Source organism: Anarhichas minor, unplaced genomic scaffold (genome assembly GCF_050575085.1).
Source record: "Anarhichas minor isolate MPS153535 unplaced genomic scaffold, ASM5057508v1 ptg000027l, whole genome shotgun sequence".
NCBI classification, from domain to species: Eukaryota; Metazoa; Chordata; class Actinopteri; order Perciformes; family Anarhichadidae; genus Anarhichas; species Anarhichas minor.
This window is the reverse complement of record NW_027466473.1, coordinates 2,994,749-3,014,289: the sequence shown is the minus strand read 5'-3', so window position 1 is coordinate 3,014,289 and position 19,541 is coordinate 2,994,749. Positions and strand designations below refer to the sequence as shown.

Here is a 19,541-nt window from a genome sequence, read left to right as displayed (position 1 = left end):
ACATCTCGTCATTAGGAGGTAAGAAAGGTATTTGGCTGAAGGTTGTTATACTCTTGAATTTCTTCAGCAGTCTTTGGTTCTTGGAAAATTAGAGCCAATAGAAGGAACAATGTTTGCAGAGCTTCAACATGTCCTTACATCCCTTGGCCACTGTGCCATGCAGTGCACAGTGATTATTGTACATGTTGTACTGACTTCTAAGTAGTGGTTGCCCAAGTCACTAACCCCAACTGTCAACTTCATCATCTGTGCTGTCGGTGGATGGAAATTTCAAGATTGTGGTGTACAGTTGCTGTAAAGCGTTTCAGTAGTGCTCAAGTCCCAGTAGTCACATCATTGTATTCTACATGTAAAACGAAACCCTAAAAAGACACTTTGGTTTGCATGTTATGTGCCTAAACACAAGCTGTTATTTCGTCTCTGTAGACAGCCATAGTGATTCAAATACAGGGAGACAGAAGTGTGTGTGACAAATGTCTAAAATGCTTCCTGTTTGGACACATGGGCCTTTTCCGACATTAAACTGGCTAATGAGAGTTCATCAGCAACATGGACCCCATAACTTCACTAATTACTCTTGTTACATAGCAGTGGGAGCTGCAGCTGCAATATATCAGACTAGTGCTGAAATCATTTAATTAATCAATTAGTTGAAAGTCAATCTCCAACTATTTTGAGAATCAGTTATAGTAAAACTCAATTAACAGCTGAGAGCCAATTAGACTGGTTAGATTCTCCCCAATTGACTTGTTCAGTTTGTTTTACAGAAACCATGAGCACCAAATTCTTAAACTAAATTCAGAATTACCGGCAGAGTAAATACGAATGTACCAATTGTCATCTTTTTACATTCAAAGCTTCTATTTAGGTTTTTGAATGAAGCTTTGAATGTCTGTCCTCAAATTCTATAATGTCGTCACCCTAAAAAGAAATGGAAAATGTGATTTTTTTGTTATTGTGATTATATAGATGTAAATTAAGGTGCTGTTAGACTGCTGCTCGACCGTCTCGTTAGTACAGGTGCCTCACTTTGTGTACCGCAAGCTGCATAGCAAACAGTTTTTTGATCACAGTGAAATTGATGTAAGCAATAAGCCTGCAATAAGGGTTGAAGCAATATTTTGTTAAAACATGTTGTGTATTTTGGAAGTGAATATATCAATCTTTTTTCATAAATTTTGACTTTTGGACTGAAGAAAACTAAGTGCTGCTTCACTTGCAGTGTGTGGGAGAGAAGGTGGACTATTGCACTGTATGTTTTAGTAAGTTATTAATAATAATAATAATAATTTCAATGTCAACATTATGAATAAAGCATTAAAGCTTCAAACTATTTCATGCAGCTCTAGTGATATGCAAAAAAACTGGTGACTCCCTACCTATGAAGTGGTCATGAAGTCTGAATATGTGACCATTCCTCGATTATTCATATTCCTTTTGTCTGAAAGGGTCCACCGATCAAAGGAATCCAAACAATATTGTCATGTCCATTGCTTTCTGTCTGCACAATATGGGTCCGTTACCTCGTTGGCTACAAAATAAAAGTATGTAAATAGGATCGTCGCTGACGGACAAGTGGGTTATAAGAGGATAAAGAGAGGGGTGTAATAAAACGAGCTTCGTTAACTGTCTCAGAGCTAGATCAAATGAATGATTTATTAGATCATTTTTATACAAGTCATTTTCATACTTAAACACTTTGATGGTATTTCCCATCTTTACTGAGCTAAACAAATTTAAAGCCTGTCCCAAATGTATGGCAGTTGAGTTTTATGATTGAAACAGCGACTAAAGGCAGTTTTATGATAATCAATTGAGTTTATTTCAACACCCTCTGGTTCCAATATTTGCTTGTTCTCTAAGACTTCTATGATATTAAACTAAATATATCATTACGTTTTGGCCTGTTGGTTGGACAAAACTAGCAATTTGAAAATGTCACCTTGACTAATGTCAGCTTTGGGAAATTGTGATTGGCATTTTCTACTGATTTCTGACACTGTATAGACTAATAGATGTATTAATTAAGAAGATTATTCTCTGATAATAAAAATAATTGTTGCAGCCCCATTTGAGACAGAAGAATTGCAAGTCCAAAACCTTATTTAACGGGTAACCAGAGTGGAACTTTACGATGTCAAGAGACTGGGAATGTTCAGTTAAAAAACAGGGATATCCAGCAATCATAAAACTGGCAAAGCCGCCTCACTGTCATGTTTGTGCCGATCAAAGGAGAGTCTCAAGGCTGTGTGTCCTGCCAGGAGCCGCTGTTTCAGCTCGGCTGAAATTTTGTGATTTTGGCAGTTTTCATCAAGAAACAACAACACTTCTAAAGCATGTTCATTTAGCCGTGTGTGGGTAATTCAGTAAACCTCATGTGTTCGATGTGGAAATAAGAACTTTGCCGTTTCTACTAAAAGAACATATTACTGAGAGGTATACCTGTGGGAATAATTGGCCCCAATTGAGTTGCTTATAAACTACTAGTGTACCTTACATTAAAGTCACATCAAATGCAATTGTGATCACTGTTTGAAGAACAAGATGTACTTAATTGATCGCCGAGGGAAAATTTCATATGTTTTCACTCTGGTGTTATTTTTGCCGATTACACACAATCTCGACATACACACACATTCACAGACAGGACCTTCATGCATTGATGGATAGATGTCAGAGCGAGTGTGCTGCCCATGGACAGGCGCCCTAAGCAGTTGGGGGTTTGAATCCTTGCTCAAGTGCAGGTGGGGGAAAAAATCGATACAGCATAGTATTGCGATATTTTGCGTGGCGATATTGTATCGATACACGGACGCCAAGTATCGATCTTTTATTATATATACTTTAAAAAATGTTTTACTAGAAAAATCAAATCAATTGCTTTTTCAGTCCACTAGATGGTGCTGAGTTGATTTCTGGTGAGGTCAGCAGAGGTGCCGGGTCAGCGTGATTGGTAGGAAGTTGGTCAAAACAAAGATGGAGACATCGGAGAAAGAAATCAGAAATGCACCGTCCGCGTTTAAATCAGACGTCTGGACTTATTTTGGATTTTTTTAACAAGGAAGGGAAGAAGGACATGAATATGACACATTGATATGACACATGGATATGACTCCGTCGCGGCATTTTCTCACCGACACAGCCGTGCCCAAGCTCTACAGAGAAGTGAAGTTTAAAGTTGAGGAGTCTTTGAGTACAGCAGAAAGAGTTGCATTAACTTGCGATGCGTGGACGTCAAGCACAGTGGATTCCTATGTGACTATAACAGCACAATATCTCAGAGAGGACTGGCGACTGCTGTCTCTCGTTCTCCAAACTAGAGCAGTAGCTACACGTAAGTCACACCGGGGCAAACATTACAGACCTCCTGCAAAATGCAGCACATGAATGTGGGATTGCCGACAAAAACCTGGTGGTTGTAACAACGCTTCTAACGTGGGCGTTGCTGTTCAGTTAGCGGGATTCCTGCATGTGAAGTGTTTCGCTCACCCGCTCAATCTGGCCTCACAACGGGGTTAAATCTGCCAACAGTAGCCAGGCTCATGGGGAGAGTGCGGCGCATAACTGGCTCTCTGCCCTTGACGTCCACGCATCGCAAGTTATACTGAGTTATATAACTCTTATATCCTACTTATATAAGTTATCGACACGTTTGCATTCAGTTAAGTTGGACTATGTAGGAATACAAACAGTTCAGTGTGTCAGGTTCATGCAACATTTATGACATTGTTGGTCAGTCTGTGTGCTTGACAATCCATGCTGCAATAAAAATGATTGAAGTGAGATGAACAGACTGAAAACTTTATCTTATTAGATAAAACATGTTGACACAGTTTTCCTTTGGGGACATAATTTGAAGTTGAAAAAGTAATAAATCGCAATATATGTTATCGCAATACTCAGAATATCGCAGTATCGTGATAATATCGTATCGCGGGACCTCTGGTGATTCCCACCCCTATTATAAACTGGCACCTCTCCAGCTACCATTCCTCATTTTGTACTTGTTCCATAAGGGGACTTGAACCAACGACCCTACCAAGCCAAGTCCCCACGGATAGAGCAACTGCTGCCCCTTTTAATCTTTTTGCAGGATTAGCATACTGTAGGTGTGAACAGCCAACTCTCCAAACATAACATCAGTGTTATGCGTACTGTTTCCTCAATTAAATATCAACAGTCCACATCAGACAGAAAGTGCTGTTGGACTAAGATCCTCAAAGGCAAGTACAAAGGTGTCTGTGGATTCCGAGTAAACGCAGTACCATGGTCCAGATCATCCGATCATACCACACAGGGTGGAACTTGTCTTTCCCAGCAAAGATGTGAGCCAGATTCAAGGGAAAATACAGAAAAGGTTTTTACCCGAGTAAGTATATTTAAAACCAAATGTAATACATACATACTGTATCTGATCTCATTAACATCTTACCAAAGGACTACAGGGTAACACATGTCTATAATGCATTATAAACATACATACTGTGTTATAATCGGCTTATTGCACTGTTAAATGAAAGTTGTAAGAACAATATGTTATAAAGTATAAAGTATCATAATACTGAATTGCTGGTATCTTTTTTTGCAGGGATCATAGCGTATTATTATTCCCATAGTTGTAATACATTATAATATTTTTATAATGCATTATAATCACTGTTGTGGTCTTTGTTTACCTTCTATAACGTGAAAATTAATTTAGATCTTTTTTTAACTTAAAGCAAACAATGACCAATTGGAGGAACTTATAATCACATTATACATTATTAACAATGATTATAATACATTATAAAAATATATTAATCTGTTACAACTGTGGTAGTTATGATCCTGATCAGCAATTATGAATTTTCACAGATTTATATATACACGGCATTATAAAATGCTGTATAATGTGTTATGATTATTGTTATAAAGCATTATGATTAATAATGAGTGCTTATAACTATAATTATTCATTGCTAGAAGCAGATTGTAACGCATTGTAAGTATCTTTAAAATGCATCATGGGAGTCATGTTATGCACCACCCACATTGTCAAATTCCTTGTATGTGCAACATACCGTGACAAATAAACGGTTCTGATTCTGATAGAACGTCTTACCAAAATTAGCCAGCTGACTAACACTGGCACATTTACAGAAACGTTGATTCATGTGTGCTGTCCTTCATAACACGGTTGGTCATGCATATCCCTCTGTGCATGAGGACACATGGATAATATAATAATATTGTAATACTATAATATATTCCAGATTATCATGAAATTGCAGCTTTGTTTTTACATATTACCCTACTCAAACTGGAGCCTTGACCAGATACTGTGGCAAGGTGTCTGCAGTCGTAGGGAAACACTTTTGGGTGAATCTCGCAAACATCTACCAGATTGAAATTGTTTTTTGACTTCCTGTCAGCATTCAAATGTATCAAAACCACTTTTGACAACAGTGTCTGAATGAAAGTTACTGTAAAACCAGAAATATTAGATTATTCACAGCAAGTCACTAAAAATCTACACACTTTGAAAGAGTCATAGTTGTATATCTGTACATGCACAAGTGGTACCACATCCCAGATATCCTTCGTTTTCATTAACAGGATGTGATTTTGAAATTGATTGGAGTCATAAATTGAGGCTGGGAGCCTGTTTAGACTGTTTTGACACATCACACATTATTGCCTCAGGTCTGCCTGTGGCCATCGAGAAGAATGCTTGCTCAGACCAGAATCTGACACCTTCTATCCATCCAGGGCTTAGCATTAAGACCCTGGCATTTACAAATTCTTATTTCTGGCTACTTAGGATGTTGATCCATTATATAAATTACACTGACTGTAAATATGTGGTTGTACAGCCTGTCTTGCTAGCTCAGAATGTTAAAGTATTATTATACGATATGTCCTATTCCCATCCCATTGATTTATCCCATTTTTGGGCCCTCAGTTGTACTTAGCATGCCAAGAGTAAAGCTCCTATTACAGCCTGAAACAAATGCATTTTTAATATTGGGGGCTTGGATTACATGAAGGATCATTTGCATGACCTTTGTGAAGAGCAAACAACTCATCAGTGAATCCAAACTCATCCCTTACACCTGATACGTTATATACATCTTGGGAATACACTGAGGTTCTTTTAAAGTCTTGTTGGGTTGGATGTTTGTATGATCCCGATCTTCCTTCGTCTATGACCTGTCAGTGACATCCTCCTCATGGGGGATTATGAGCAGGTCTTTCTGGTGCCCTTTTTGCTCGGAGGCTCAGATGAACAGGAAGTGAACAAAACAAGGGCTTCACCTTACACTGTGATGATATCAAACATCTAACAAGGGCAATAGCCTGTAGACCTTTTATTCTGTTCCGAGAAACCTCAATTCTTTAAAGTTGGGAGGCAGGTGGATATCTCCATGTGTTTCACTGACGTTTTGTTTGCTGTTGGGAAGGCAAGAAAGGCAATTGGTTGAAGTTAGTGCAAAAGCACAATTTCTTCAGCAGTCTGGTTTAAGCATCATCATCAGCTTGGAAAACATGACCATAATTATGGACCTCATCAAAGAAACACTGGTACAAACATTTGTTCAGTGGCTCGTACTAACGCATTCACCAATTTTCTTGTATTTTGAATTTTCTCTTGTGTACGAACACAAGTTATGAGTGGTCCTATATAAATTAGACTACATAATTATGTTGGCATTATCCATTTTGACCCTGAAATTAAAACTAAGGAGAAATAAAGTAGGAGAAAGTTAAGATAATACCAAAATGTTCTTGCATGAGGTCCAGTGTTTTCATGGTATACTCACTAAATTGGCCTTACTTTACTTTGCCATTATATTGTATAGCCATGCAGTGTAATTATTGTATCTGCTGCACATGCGGTGGTGGCCCAAGGCATTTCAGATACAGCCCTTCTGCAGGCTGCAGATAATGTATATTGAAGGTGCACAAGTTTGTTTCTCAAAAATATACAACCATCAGCACATATGGATCCATCCATACAGACTGCAAATGTCAAGGGTGTGGTTAAAACAGAATAAAGATTGAAAACAAAACGTTTTTGATTGAATTGTTGTTGCTGCACCATCCCTCCACCTACTTGAAGAAACTGCAGAATATATTCAAAATGCTCTGCAAGATAGCCTCTTGGTGCACTGCAGGATGCCTTGCATTTTAATTTGGCCCAAACTTTAAAATCTGTTGTGTGAAAAAATGACTGCAGGCATGAAAAGGCAGCTAACAAGGATGCAGAGTGGAGGAGACTGTGAGATGGAAGGGAAGAGTAACATTCTATCTCGGTAGTGGATACTCTGCCTCTTTCCATTTCTAAAGCGCACATTCATATTACATTGCTCCTCATTTAATTTGTAGGCTGACTGGGCCAATATAAGTCATGCTGCGTGAGATTCAAATGATTCACTGTTCTTGTAAAACCAACCTGATATTACTTTTACCTGTCACTGGTTACACGCTATGATTGGTTTCTGGATGGCATTTTAAAATATAACTTTAGATCACAGATTGACAAACACACCATATGGGAATATCCACATTTCTTTCAATGCATCCAGGAACACACTGAAGTGCATTTCCCGTCAAACGCATCTTCCCCCGTTGTCCCAGTTGTATTGCACCTTTTGTCCTTGTTAGTCAGATTTATGTGGCATCAAAGCTTTCAGTTTGTCAAACAACATGACAACACCAATACTTGTGTTACACCCCAACACGTTGACATGTTTGATCACCTGACATGCATCTAATCTGACTATGACATCTCACCACATATACTGTATATCTCCTGATGGAGTCTTTTGTGATAAACAAGCAAACATGACAGTTCAGCCCCAAATCAAAAACCCATATTTGTCCTCTTCACTGTACAGCTATTCATCAAACTAGAGTATTTTGGTGAGTTGCCTATAGTTGTCTTGTGAATAGTTTCATGTAGAAACTACATGAAACTGCTCGGAAAAAGGTCTGTGGATCCTCTTGAACAACCGAGTCATGATTTTTGGAAAGAGACATTGCTGTTGAGTTTCTCAAATGTATTTTTTGTCTCTTTGGGCACTATGGCAATATCTCCAATACTAGGCAACTCACACCAACACAATCTACATTGATTAATGTATTTTTGAATTTAGGATGAACTGTCCCTTTAAACCAACATATTGCTGATGCATTCATGATCTTGTAGGTCATTGCTTAACCGCTTTTCTTTTGTTGAATTCAAGAAAGTAATTAGCCAATAAGTGTAGTAATAATAATCATTGTATTTATATGGCACCTTTCAAGCTTAAGCAAAAAGTGCTTTTCAGATTCAAAGATTCAATACAAATTGAAAAGTGCAAGGCAAAAATAAGAGAAATAATTTAATAGAATAATGTCTTATCCAGATAACATTAGGCTAATCCAAGAATCCTCATCTTGACTTGGAGCTCTAGTACAGTGATAATAACATAATAAAATAGTTGGTTATCCCTGACAAGCATGCACCAGCTAGTAAGAGTGCTGCTTAAAATGTTCTGATACTACTCTTAGAACTAAGTAGACTGAACAAAGTAACAAATAACAGCTACTGTTAACTAGCTCTCCTTCTGCCGATTATTTGTTGTTCACAATGTAGCATGATCAGGGAAAGGTGTGTAGAACTAGTTTGCACATGTACAGCAGCGATCGGGCAGGATGTATGGATCTGGTAGTGAGTGACACTTGTTGTTGTTCTTGTGTAGCGTAAATGAGCTGATAAATGATAACTTAATATCATATCAGTGCATAAACTCACGTACTTACCGATGCCTGATCCAGCATTGTAGGCTGTGGACTCTGTTTTAGTAAAACAGTGGTGAACACAATCTAATGCAGTTGGTGGAAAATGTCAGTGCTACACGGGGTGTGGTGTCTTACTGTTAGTAACTTTGTGACTAGAAAACATGTATAAGGACTTATAAGCAGTGGCGGGTCGTGCATTTTATACCTGGGCCTTCAGTGCTGTCCTGCAGCTGAACTACCTCCTAATAACCTCATGATGACGCCACAGCTACGGTTATTATTTGTTTCTAGGGGTGTAACAATACACGTATTCATATTAAACCGTTGGGTACGAGGCTTACGAACCGAACAATACGTTTGAATAATACTAGTGCATTTGGAAAATGCAGAAGCTCAAATCGTAGGAAATATAATGTTTTCTGCGCTCACGTAGGAGACACCGGGCTGTGTGACCTCTGAACCGGAACAAAAAACAGCTGAGGCACCGCACTTCTGGGAGGCTACACTAAACTAGCTTAACGGGAAAACAACAGCAGCAAACAAGCTACGAACTCTGCCCTCAGAGTTGAGCTGTTTCCTACTGATTCAGACAGGCTAAAGCAATCGCCACACAATCCCCATTTCTCCAGACCATCATTCTTGCTTTGTAAAAGAAAACAGCCCAAACTGATTCAATTGTCCGGACAATAACTCCGCACATGACAGTATGCTTCGTAATTAACGGACAATGCATATAGTCAAAATCAATGTAATTAACACAATGACAACAACAAACTCACAAGAACCAGTCACATATATTTATATGACAACAAAGCAACAAATGAATCCAGCAACACTGCAGCAACACGCATTCTGCTACACACTCGAGGGCCATTCAGATATTAGATGTAAAAAAACAAACGCAGTTGACTTACCGAATGCTGATCACTTAAAGACAAACTCCATCCTCCTTTCTTTGTTGACAAAGAGTTTAATCCAACGGTTAAATCCCAACTCACAAATCCATTTCTCCTCCTTCAGCCATTGAGTGTTAAAAAAACAAAGCTAGGTAAAAAAAATTTTTTTTATAAATTATAATACATGTAGTGTATTTAAGAAAAATGATAAAATAGCTATAACTTTGTGATTCTGTTTAGGCCAGCAGAGAAGGCCTTGCTGGCCCTGACGGCCCACCGCTGCTTTTATAAGTAATACTTAATCAGTAGAAGTGGTCAGGCAGCACTAACTTAATCTCCTCTTCCTCTCTTCTAAAGCAGTTTTATCTCTGTGCCACTGTGTGCTGGAGAATAGAGTCTAGATACACACAAAACCTACAACCTAAAGTAAACTGCTGTCCAAAAGGTACAGATTAGCTTCAAGTGAATATGTTACCATAAATTAAGTGAGCTTGTGAGGAGAAGGCACCACACAGTGTTGGTCTGGTCCAAAGAGGCAGTCAGTATTGAGCAGCGATTTGATCAATTCGAATAAATGTGTAGCAGAAATGATTGACATATACAACGTTGTGATGTGACAGGCTTTTATCCAAATGAATAATGGCTGCTGTCATTTCATTCAGCCCACAAGCATAGGTGTGCTGTCAATGACCGCAGGCTACTTTGGAAAAGGTGATGAGCTCTGTGGGATTCCACCGGGGCTGAAAGAAGTCTCTTATCACTTAAGAGGTTTGCTGTGTGAATTAGGTTCTTTACCTAGAAACTCTACAACTGTAGAGCAATACAGGATTAGCAACATCATATTGGACTGGAAGAAATAGAAAACGACTAGGCAACACTAGTCTGTCAGTGATGCAACGGATCATAAAACTCATGTTTCAGATCAGATCAAAAATCAGATCAGCACAGAAGATAAAATGGAGCAAATATAATTTGTAGAGATCCCTGATCACGTTTTTTTGCAGTTGATACTAATTCCTAATCATTGATGATATTGACTGATAAAGATCTTTGTTGTTTGATTATAGCAGCTCGTCTACAAGTTTGCAGACTATTTGTTTTGTTACCCTCCCAAAAATAATTTCAACTGCTCTGAAGTCAGTATAACCCATCAGAAATTCTAAATATTGTACTTTTAATTTGTTATAGTGATCAATAGAGTTTTTTTCTTCATAAAAACACACAATTCAAATGATAAGGATATAAAAGATTGTATTTATGGATTAAAACAAATTTCGTCATTCGTAGTTTTAATATGTATTACAAGCTGCTTAGAGCTAGTGTTAGTAAATTAAACTGCTCATAATTCATCTCTAATATCTATTTATTTTGTTGTGAAAATCTCTCCTGTTTGAAGTTTCTCACCCACACTACATTTTAGGAGATTACATGTGAACACATCATGATAACATTATAATTCACCTTCGCCCAATACTCATTTTCACTGGACAGAGCCTGAACGCGTCATAATGTAAATGAACGTCACCTTCGTTCGTTAGCCGTTAGCGGTGCTGCCACCGTTACTAGCTCTCCTGTCAAATTGATTGTTTACTATGAAACATTATCAGAGATTGGCGACTAGAAAGGCATAAATGCCGATGTCCTGATCGCATATTTTACTGAATATTGATGGATAACGATCGTCAGTCAAACTTTATTTCACACTGTGATGGTTAACGGATCACAGATCGACATATGGTCAGTTACGTCACTACTGTTCGTAAATGGGATTTTGGAGGTCTTGATTATTGACCTTCACAAAATGGCAGATTTTCATATTCACTTTCCTCTCTTTTGAAGGGTGTTTTGGCTGAAGGACTACTACTGAGATGTTGTCAGCTCATATACATATCTTATATAAAGAGAGCTGCAGGGATATGTATTTATGTAGGCCAACAGGAAGATAGCATTTCACTGGTTCCCTCCACTAGAAGCCTATGAGATAGTTTCATAGGATTTTTGATTATTGGAAAAAATATGCTCTGTGGCAAACAAACGTTTATGATACTAACAGATGTTCTTCAGTAAGGTAATCTTCACAAATTAACCACTTTATGATTTTTGATGCTTAAATTCAATCGGCAAAAGTAAAAAGCTAACGTTACCACCACTAAGCTAGAGGAGGACTAGTGCTGTAGTCATGACATTTAGTCGTCTCAATTAGACATGTGTTGCCTTTTTTAAGACATGTAAAAGCTTCTCTTCAGCTTGTGTAAACCACAGACCTTATTTCAGAGATCTAACCAACAACACATTCAAGTGACTTCAAGACAAAGGAACCGGAACTGTAAAAATGCTGAGTCATATCTGGGTTTTAGGACTCATTCCTGCAGAACTCTATACTATGTAACTGAAATGTGAAATCAATGGCCTTTTTATGGTTAAAATCAGCTGGTTGTCTAAGAGAAAATATAGATCTACACAATATATACTTTCAGCTTTAAAAATGCCATGAAATACTGAAAAAAGGGTACGAGAGGCCAGCACTGCTGGTAACCATTAGTCAGCTCATCAATAAAATGAACATATGGCTTAAAGTCTGGAGTTGTAAATACAAGGAATTAAAGACCCAGCTATGTCAGCCAGCATGTGATGCTTTACTCATGATGATCGCAAGGTAATATATTTACGCAGTGCATCTCGCTCCTCCATTTTGGTTTGCTGCTGTCATTACTGTGGACCCGATCTGGGAACAGAAGATGCGACAGGTCCCATATGAAAAGCAGCCTTTGAACTGAGAATGCTTGGAAGTTTGAAGGCAGGTGTCACCGTTTGTGCCTTCTACCAGCCAGTGGGACAACTAACCTAGTTTACTTTCACCTCGACAAAGGGGGGGAGGGGGGGATTTGGATTATTTTCTTGTTTCCTTCTCTTGGAGGTGGCTGTGCCTCTGAATTAACTATAACCACAGACAAGAACACTGAACGTTACCGAGATATCTGTCACGGATGTCTGTTATTCCGAGATGAGATGGCACATTGGAGCACTCGCTGACAGTGATTCCTTTGATGTTTGAGTCGCATAGTAATTAGTTATGAAAGAAGAGTTAGAATCTATTATAGATCTGGTGAATGTTGGCACAGGAGCAGAGGCTTTGATGAGGGAAGGTGTCAAAGGTTCAGGCTCATCCTACAATCCTGAGCAAAGCTGCTTTTCTTCCTTCAGTTTCACATGCATATTCATATCTGAACATTGTTTTGGGTTGATATTTTTTGACCGCGATGATGCTTTGCTCCGGAGTGCATACTGTTCTGCTGAATACTGTTTATGTTGTTGTAAAATCACTCTGAAAACACATCTTCGTGTATCTGTTTACTTGGAGTGAACAGAAAAGGGGTGTGTTTGAGAATGTTGTTTTGTGAGTACACCACCGGGGTGACAATGGGAACAATGGGAAGAAAAAAGAGGAGCAGTCGGCCAACTGAATATTGTAAGCTCGTATGCACTGGCTACATTTAATGAAAAAAATAATAATAATTTGAATATCTTAATCATAAAAATGAGTGACGTCCTTCAGTGCCTCATTCTCAGAACACAGGACAGGTGACAGCAGTGGTGGGCCGTCAGGGCCTGCAAGGCCTTCTCTGCTGGCTTAAACAGAATCACAAAGCTATAGCTATTTTATAATTTAATAATTTTTAGGCCAGCTAGCAGGCTCTGACATGTCAAAGAATACGCCCAACATGTCAAACTAAAGATCTGATTGGTTGAAGACTATGACAAACAACAATATCGTCCCCATTAACTTAAACTGCAAAGGGATTCACTTGTGAGTCTGCAGGCCTCGGGTCTCTGTTCTTACCTAGAGACACAGAGGTGAAATCTGATTGGATAAAAGCTCTACTTAAAACAAGCTGCACTGGAAGCAGAGCAACTGAGGAAGACAGTAGCTGTGCATTGAGAAAATAAGATAATGGGAAAAATATTTTTATAAATTATAATACATGTAGTGTATTTATGAAAAATTATAAAATAGCTATAACTTTATGATTCTGTCTAGGCCAGCAGAGAAGGCCTTGCTGGCCCTGACGGCCCACCGCTGTGTAAATAAATAACAGATAGCTCTTTCACCAGTGGTGGCTGCGTGTTTGGGGAAAAACTGGAATCCAGTGGCTCAGCCTATTTTGAAAACTTGTTTTGAATTGTCCTGACTCAAACCCAAATTCCTTGAATTTCTTTCTCATCCCCATGAGGTACAGTTGCCGTTAAAAGCCCCCCCACACATGTTACCATTGCATTGTCTGTATGGAGAATTGCCATACATGTATAATTCATAATCTAACAGACAACACTGTGCAGTAATAATGCAACTGTTCCACTCGCTGTGAATGAAGCTTACCCGCACAATGACAGCTGACATTAGAAAATAGAAAAAGAATATATAGATTTTAAAGAAATACAACCACATCAGTTAATCTGATGTTAAATAAACACCTAGAGAAAGCATCCTTTTCCTTTTAGAAAAGCCTATTGATTCCATTTTCTAATTAATTACTGGCTGCAACACCTTGGCTGTGCCAACATGAAGAGTGACGTGTCCCCGGGCCCCCGGTCACATCCACCAGCAGCCCCGGTGGCAGGGGAGCTGTGTTTTTAATCACCTGGCCACTGGCAATATCAAGCCAGAGGAACCCGTCACCCACTCTGCACACAGATGCTTCTTCATTCGTCTCTGCCGGAGGTCAGTGTGTGTGAGAAAGCGCTGCCTGCTGCGCCCTCGAACCACTGCGCTTCTTCTCTTCCCCATTCAGAGCCTCTTTAAGGTGCCACGTGTTGCATTTTGCCCTCGATGAATCATTACCACATTAGTTCTGTGGCGTTAGACTAATTGCTGCAAACAGAAGATGATTGTGGAAGCCTCTTCATTACATTTTGCCACCAGGTTTGGCAGGAAATCTATTGGATCGCTCCACAGCTACAGCCTCCGTTCATGAAACATATTAGGGAATGGTTTGACTTTGTACAGTGTTCAAAGTAGTTTGGAATTGACATTCGTGGACCTTTTGGCTGTTATGGCCCTAAAAGATTGAGCTGATTTTCACCTGAATGCGGCCTCCCTAAAGGGACGTCTGTATTTATCTCACCACCTCTCTCTGCTGTCACCAGAGATCCTGCAACCTGCAATTCCTCTCTTTGTAAAAACTTACATCCAAGTGAAGGCCCAGACAGCTCCAATATCCACAATCCTATTGGTGCAAACCAACATAGCTGGAGGACGATGTCTTATACGCAACAGCATATGGACATAATACTTATATGTGATACAACATTGCAGTTGGAATCCCCGCTCAGGCCTACACAACAGCTGTTAGCCACAAACTTTATACTAGCGACTTCAATTCAACATATAGCCGCAGACATCAGCCGCTCTCATGTTCCAGCTGGTTGCATTAGATACATTGTAAGAGCTTTAGAAACCCTTTTGTGGTTCGATATTTATTTTAATTTGCACACAGAAACTGGGTTCAACAGAATGTTGTTCAGAGAACAAATTATGTTCTTGTTCAAGAAACAACAACTAATAAGGACCAGGCCACAATTTGTTCAAAGAACGATATTAAGATAAATTGCAGGTTAAGACATCTCTTTGCATCGGTGTTGCAGTTATCAGAAAAAAGTTGAAAAGCCATTTTCAACATAGTGATTTGACTTTGTTGATGATGGATGACACAAAGAAAGAAAATGACAGTTAAAATAGACTTGGACGAGAAACATATTTCCTTTTTGGATGGGTCTCTCTCAGCATGCTATTTATATTTCTACAAACATTTTTTTTTTCTATTTTTCTTAAGCCTACTGATCAAGAGAGCTTGCCAAGGTTGTCTTTTACTCTGAATGTCTGTATTATATCAGCCTTCATACTGGTCCAAACACATGTGATTATGGTAAAAAGGACAGATGATGTATCCTAAACCATAGGAACATGTTCAGGATACATATACAGACAGACACTTGTGTGCTTGGCTAATTAACCGATTTCTTAGGATTCAGTGTATTTTTTCCCCACACGTGCACTTTGCCAAACTGTTGAACTTTTGTCAACTTTCACCGTTTTGCCTTTAAAGTAGCAGTGCACTGCTCTTTTGCAAAGTCTATATATGTTGTCTTTGTTCTGGAAACTTCCTTTCGAGTTTTCATGTAGAAAGAGGTGCTGAGAGATTGTGAGAAAACAAAGCCTAATCTGCAAAATTGTAGCACTTGCTGGCTTCCTGGGGACAGCTGCTAGGTGGGACAAAGGAGGCTCATCCTAAATATAAGCAAAGATAACCAAATTTCATTTTGAGCTAAAATATTCACCATAACTTAAAATAACAAAAGAAATTCCATTTATCGTTGCTTTCCTAAAATATATAAAATATAATATTACGTAGGGTCCAGCCAATTAGGCAAAGCCACGCCTCTTACTCGTGTCGAAGCGCGTGTCAGTGTTTACAACTTCGATGAGAGGATGTAGCGGAACTATATTCATCTTTGAAAATGTATAAAAAGGAAATGTGGAGGAGCTAGTTTGAATGGTCCTGATGCTGCTGATAAAATGAATCGCATTGTAATCTTTAATATTCAGGTGCTATACAGCCATAGCTATAGACTTATGTTTAAATTGTATAGTCAGAGGCTCATTGGATCATATGAAGACTAATTACCAGACAGCGGAGCTCAGTGTAATACTTTATTATTTTCTACAATTTTTTATTAAATGTCAATATTATTATTCGCTATCTGAAGATTCTAGAAAATATTTTATTCAATAAAAGTTTGTTTATAAACAAACTACATTTTACTGTTCAAATACAAATAAATTAAGAGCAGCCTCACTTAGCCTGGCATTCCAACTTTAGACATGGATGTTAACACAATAGTTTATTATATTTTCAATTTTTTCTTTACGTATTCTCTACTTTAACTTTAACCAAATTTCCACACAAACCAATTTCCAACAGGCTCCAATAAAAAGGCTTTGTTTAAACCCAAAACCAGTTCACAGCTGGGTCTACTTACATTGTATACATGTGTACGTGTGTGTACTTATGAGTATATAGATATTAATTGTGTCTCTTGGGCAGATTCATTTGTGGGGATGAAGGCGAAATATAGTCAGCCAGCATTAAAGGCATTACACTAATATTAATGGGGGACTCAGCACTGATCTTTGTCATATTATGGAATGAGTGTTGCTTGTAATTGTCCTTTTCATAACACAATTCATCTTGTCATCAGTCCTGGTTGTGCGATCCAGTTTTGTGAATGAGGGCATCCTTAATGTGTAAATGTCTGAATAGAAATGGAGCATCAGTTACAAGTAATTACCTAAAGGAGGGACTGCACAGCTCATTTCTTTTCAGCTATAAATCATATACAGTTATGATTCTGCTATGGCTGTAGCCAATGCTAAACCAATGCTCATGTGTGGAATAGGCCTTCTCGTGTTTAACTGAATTGTACATGTGTTAGTGAATTATGTGATACTGGTTGAATATGTTATAAACTAGGATCCACGTTTTCAGCACGTTCTTGGGTGGCATTTGGTGAACCAACTGAGCATTGCATGCTAATAGAATAGGTAAATTCAAAGGTCAATGGGATACACAGCATGTCACTGCAGCTCAGATCCCCTGGCGCTAACCACACATTATGGCCATGTTATTCATGGCTTTATATTTATATTAAGAAAAAGAAATCCACAATATTATCTTCTTTCATCGTTTACTTTTAAATTATTTTAATGAAGTAATACGTTGTCTTCATCACAATTGAGTGAAATAAAAAAATAAAAATGAAGTCCCATTGATTTAGTTATTATTCATCATCGCCGGTAATTACACTAAACTTACAGCCTAAGCTAACATGTTGGTGTCTGTGCACTAAGCTGACCTTATCAATGTCATACCATGAAAAAAAATATTTATACCCCAAACCACATTACAAATATAACATTAAGCTTTTATTTTCTGTTCAGCTCCTGATAGAGCGGTGCTCATTGATTTTGTGCATAAAGAAGTGGAGACCAGTATCTTACCTTATCCAACAGAATAGAGTGCTGCACCAATGAATCCTAAAACCTGGAAATAAGGTCTGCGGTCAACACAAGATGAAGAGATTTTATCGTTTTGTTGTACGATATAAAATACGTCAGTAAATACTTTAATTTAGAAGCTTTTACGTGTCTTTAAAAATGACGTTGATAACAAGTGTCCTCACTGGAACAACACCAGTCCTCCTTTGGCTCAGTGCTGGAGACGTGAAGTCATGTGACTGTGGTGTAGTTTGTTTACATTGTTTTTACGTTTCAATAATCATAAAAGTGGTGTTTATTTGTGAACATTTTCAAGTATGTTAAGTATCATGAACATGTGTTTGCCACAGAGCTTATTTTTTGCAATAATCGAAGATCCAATGGAGAACTCCAATTGGCTATTTGTGGAGGGGACCAGTGCGATGCTAACTTCCTGTTGGACTACAAAAATGTCATCCCTACACCACTCTGTATGGTAAAGAAAAAGACAGAAGTGATGGTAGTCTAGTTGCCTTAATGTCCTATACGCGCTGGTTGGTTCTCCTGTAACACCACTACTATGCCTCAGCCCCAAGGATCAAAATCATTTTGCTTTTTACTGAAACCAAACTCTCCTAAACTACACTGAAGAAGAATTTTCCTCAGCCTGTCTTATCTGTTGCACTAATGATCTTAGAGTTTAAGTTGAATTACAGTGAAGAAGGATCACTTCTGACCCTTGATTTGATGCTACAATCTCACAGGGTACACTTAATCAAGAACCCAGACAAACACATCAAGTTGGTCCAGTCAGAGAGATGGAATTATGTCTTACTCCAAATCAGTCTGATGCCTGTCTAATGAGCAGTGTGGCAGAAATACACGATGAAGAAAATCAATCACGTAAAACACCACAGCGAGCCAGAGAATTGTCAGATTTGTCAGCTAATTTCATGCTAATTGAGTCCCCAACCCGTGGGTTATTTTTAACCTCATCGCTGTTCTGATCACGTGGAGCAGCGAGCCCTTTGCTCACGTGTCATTAATTAGGCTAAAGGCATCAATCATGATTTCCTTTCTCCCCTCAGTACCCGCCAGGATCACTGAAATATCGAAGGACGTCACAGTGAATGAGGGCAGCAACGTCAATCTCATGTGCCTGGCGGTGGGTCGACCGGAGGCCAACATCATATGGAAGCATCATTCACCAAGAGGTAAGCCACAAGGTCATATATTTCTATTGGATTTGTCTTGCTCCTGACGCTGTGTTTTATGTAAATGCATTGAATGGAGAAGGTGTTGGTTTATACGGGTAGAAAATGAAGATGAGCAAAACATCGAGTCGTAAACTCGAGATATCTGTGTGCAGTTACAGGAAACAGGATTACTGGGCATAACAAAAACAATCTTTGGTTACTATTTGGAGCTAGAAATTCAAGTGCAGCTTAAATGGGACACAACCAACGTGAGGATGAATTTTTACTGATACTAATATGTTATTTTTTCTTATTGTGTCATATATCAATACAATCCTTGCCTCAATTTGGTTACCTTGTAATGCAGATTTTTCAGAAATCATTTCTTTTCAAACTGTCAGAGGTAATTCAGACATTTCACAAAACAAATGTGTTGGGCAAAGCTGCAAGAGCATTACCTGGGTGTAAAGGTGATTGAGCCCTCCCTCCTACGCACATGGCCTGATGTCGACGTTCCCACACATTACACACATCAAACACTTGCTTCACATGAATATTCGCCTACGTGCAGAGCAGCCAATTTACCTACAGCGGGATATGAATCTGTAGCTTTTGTGTTAACATAGCCACGAGAGGATTTATGATGAATAA

At 38.6% G+C, this 19,541-nt stretch overlaps 1 protein-coding gene across 1 annotated transcript in view; it reads left to right on the top strand.

Moving 5' to 3' along the window:
- The window catches only part of opcml (opioid binding protein/cell adhesion molecule-like), a 171,761-nt gene that overhangs the window by 107,067 nt on the left and 45,153 nt on the right, over positions 1-19,541 (top strand). The window contains exon 3 of the mRNA XM_076101696.1: positions 18,783-18,908. Within this exon, the coding sequence (XP_075957811.1) occupies positions 18,783-18,908 (126 nt within the window). The remainder of the gene's footprint in view (positions 1-18,782; positions 18,909-19,541) is intronic.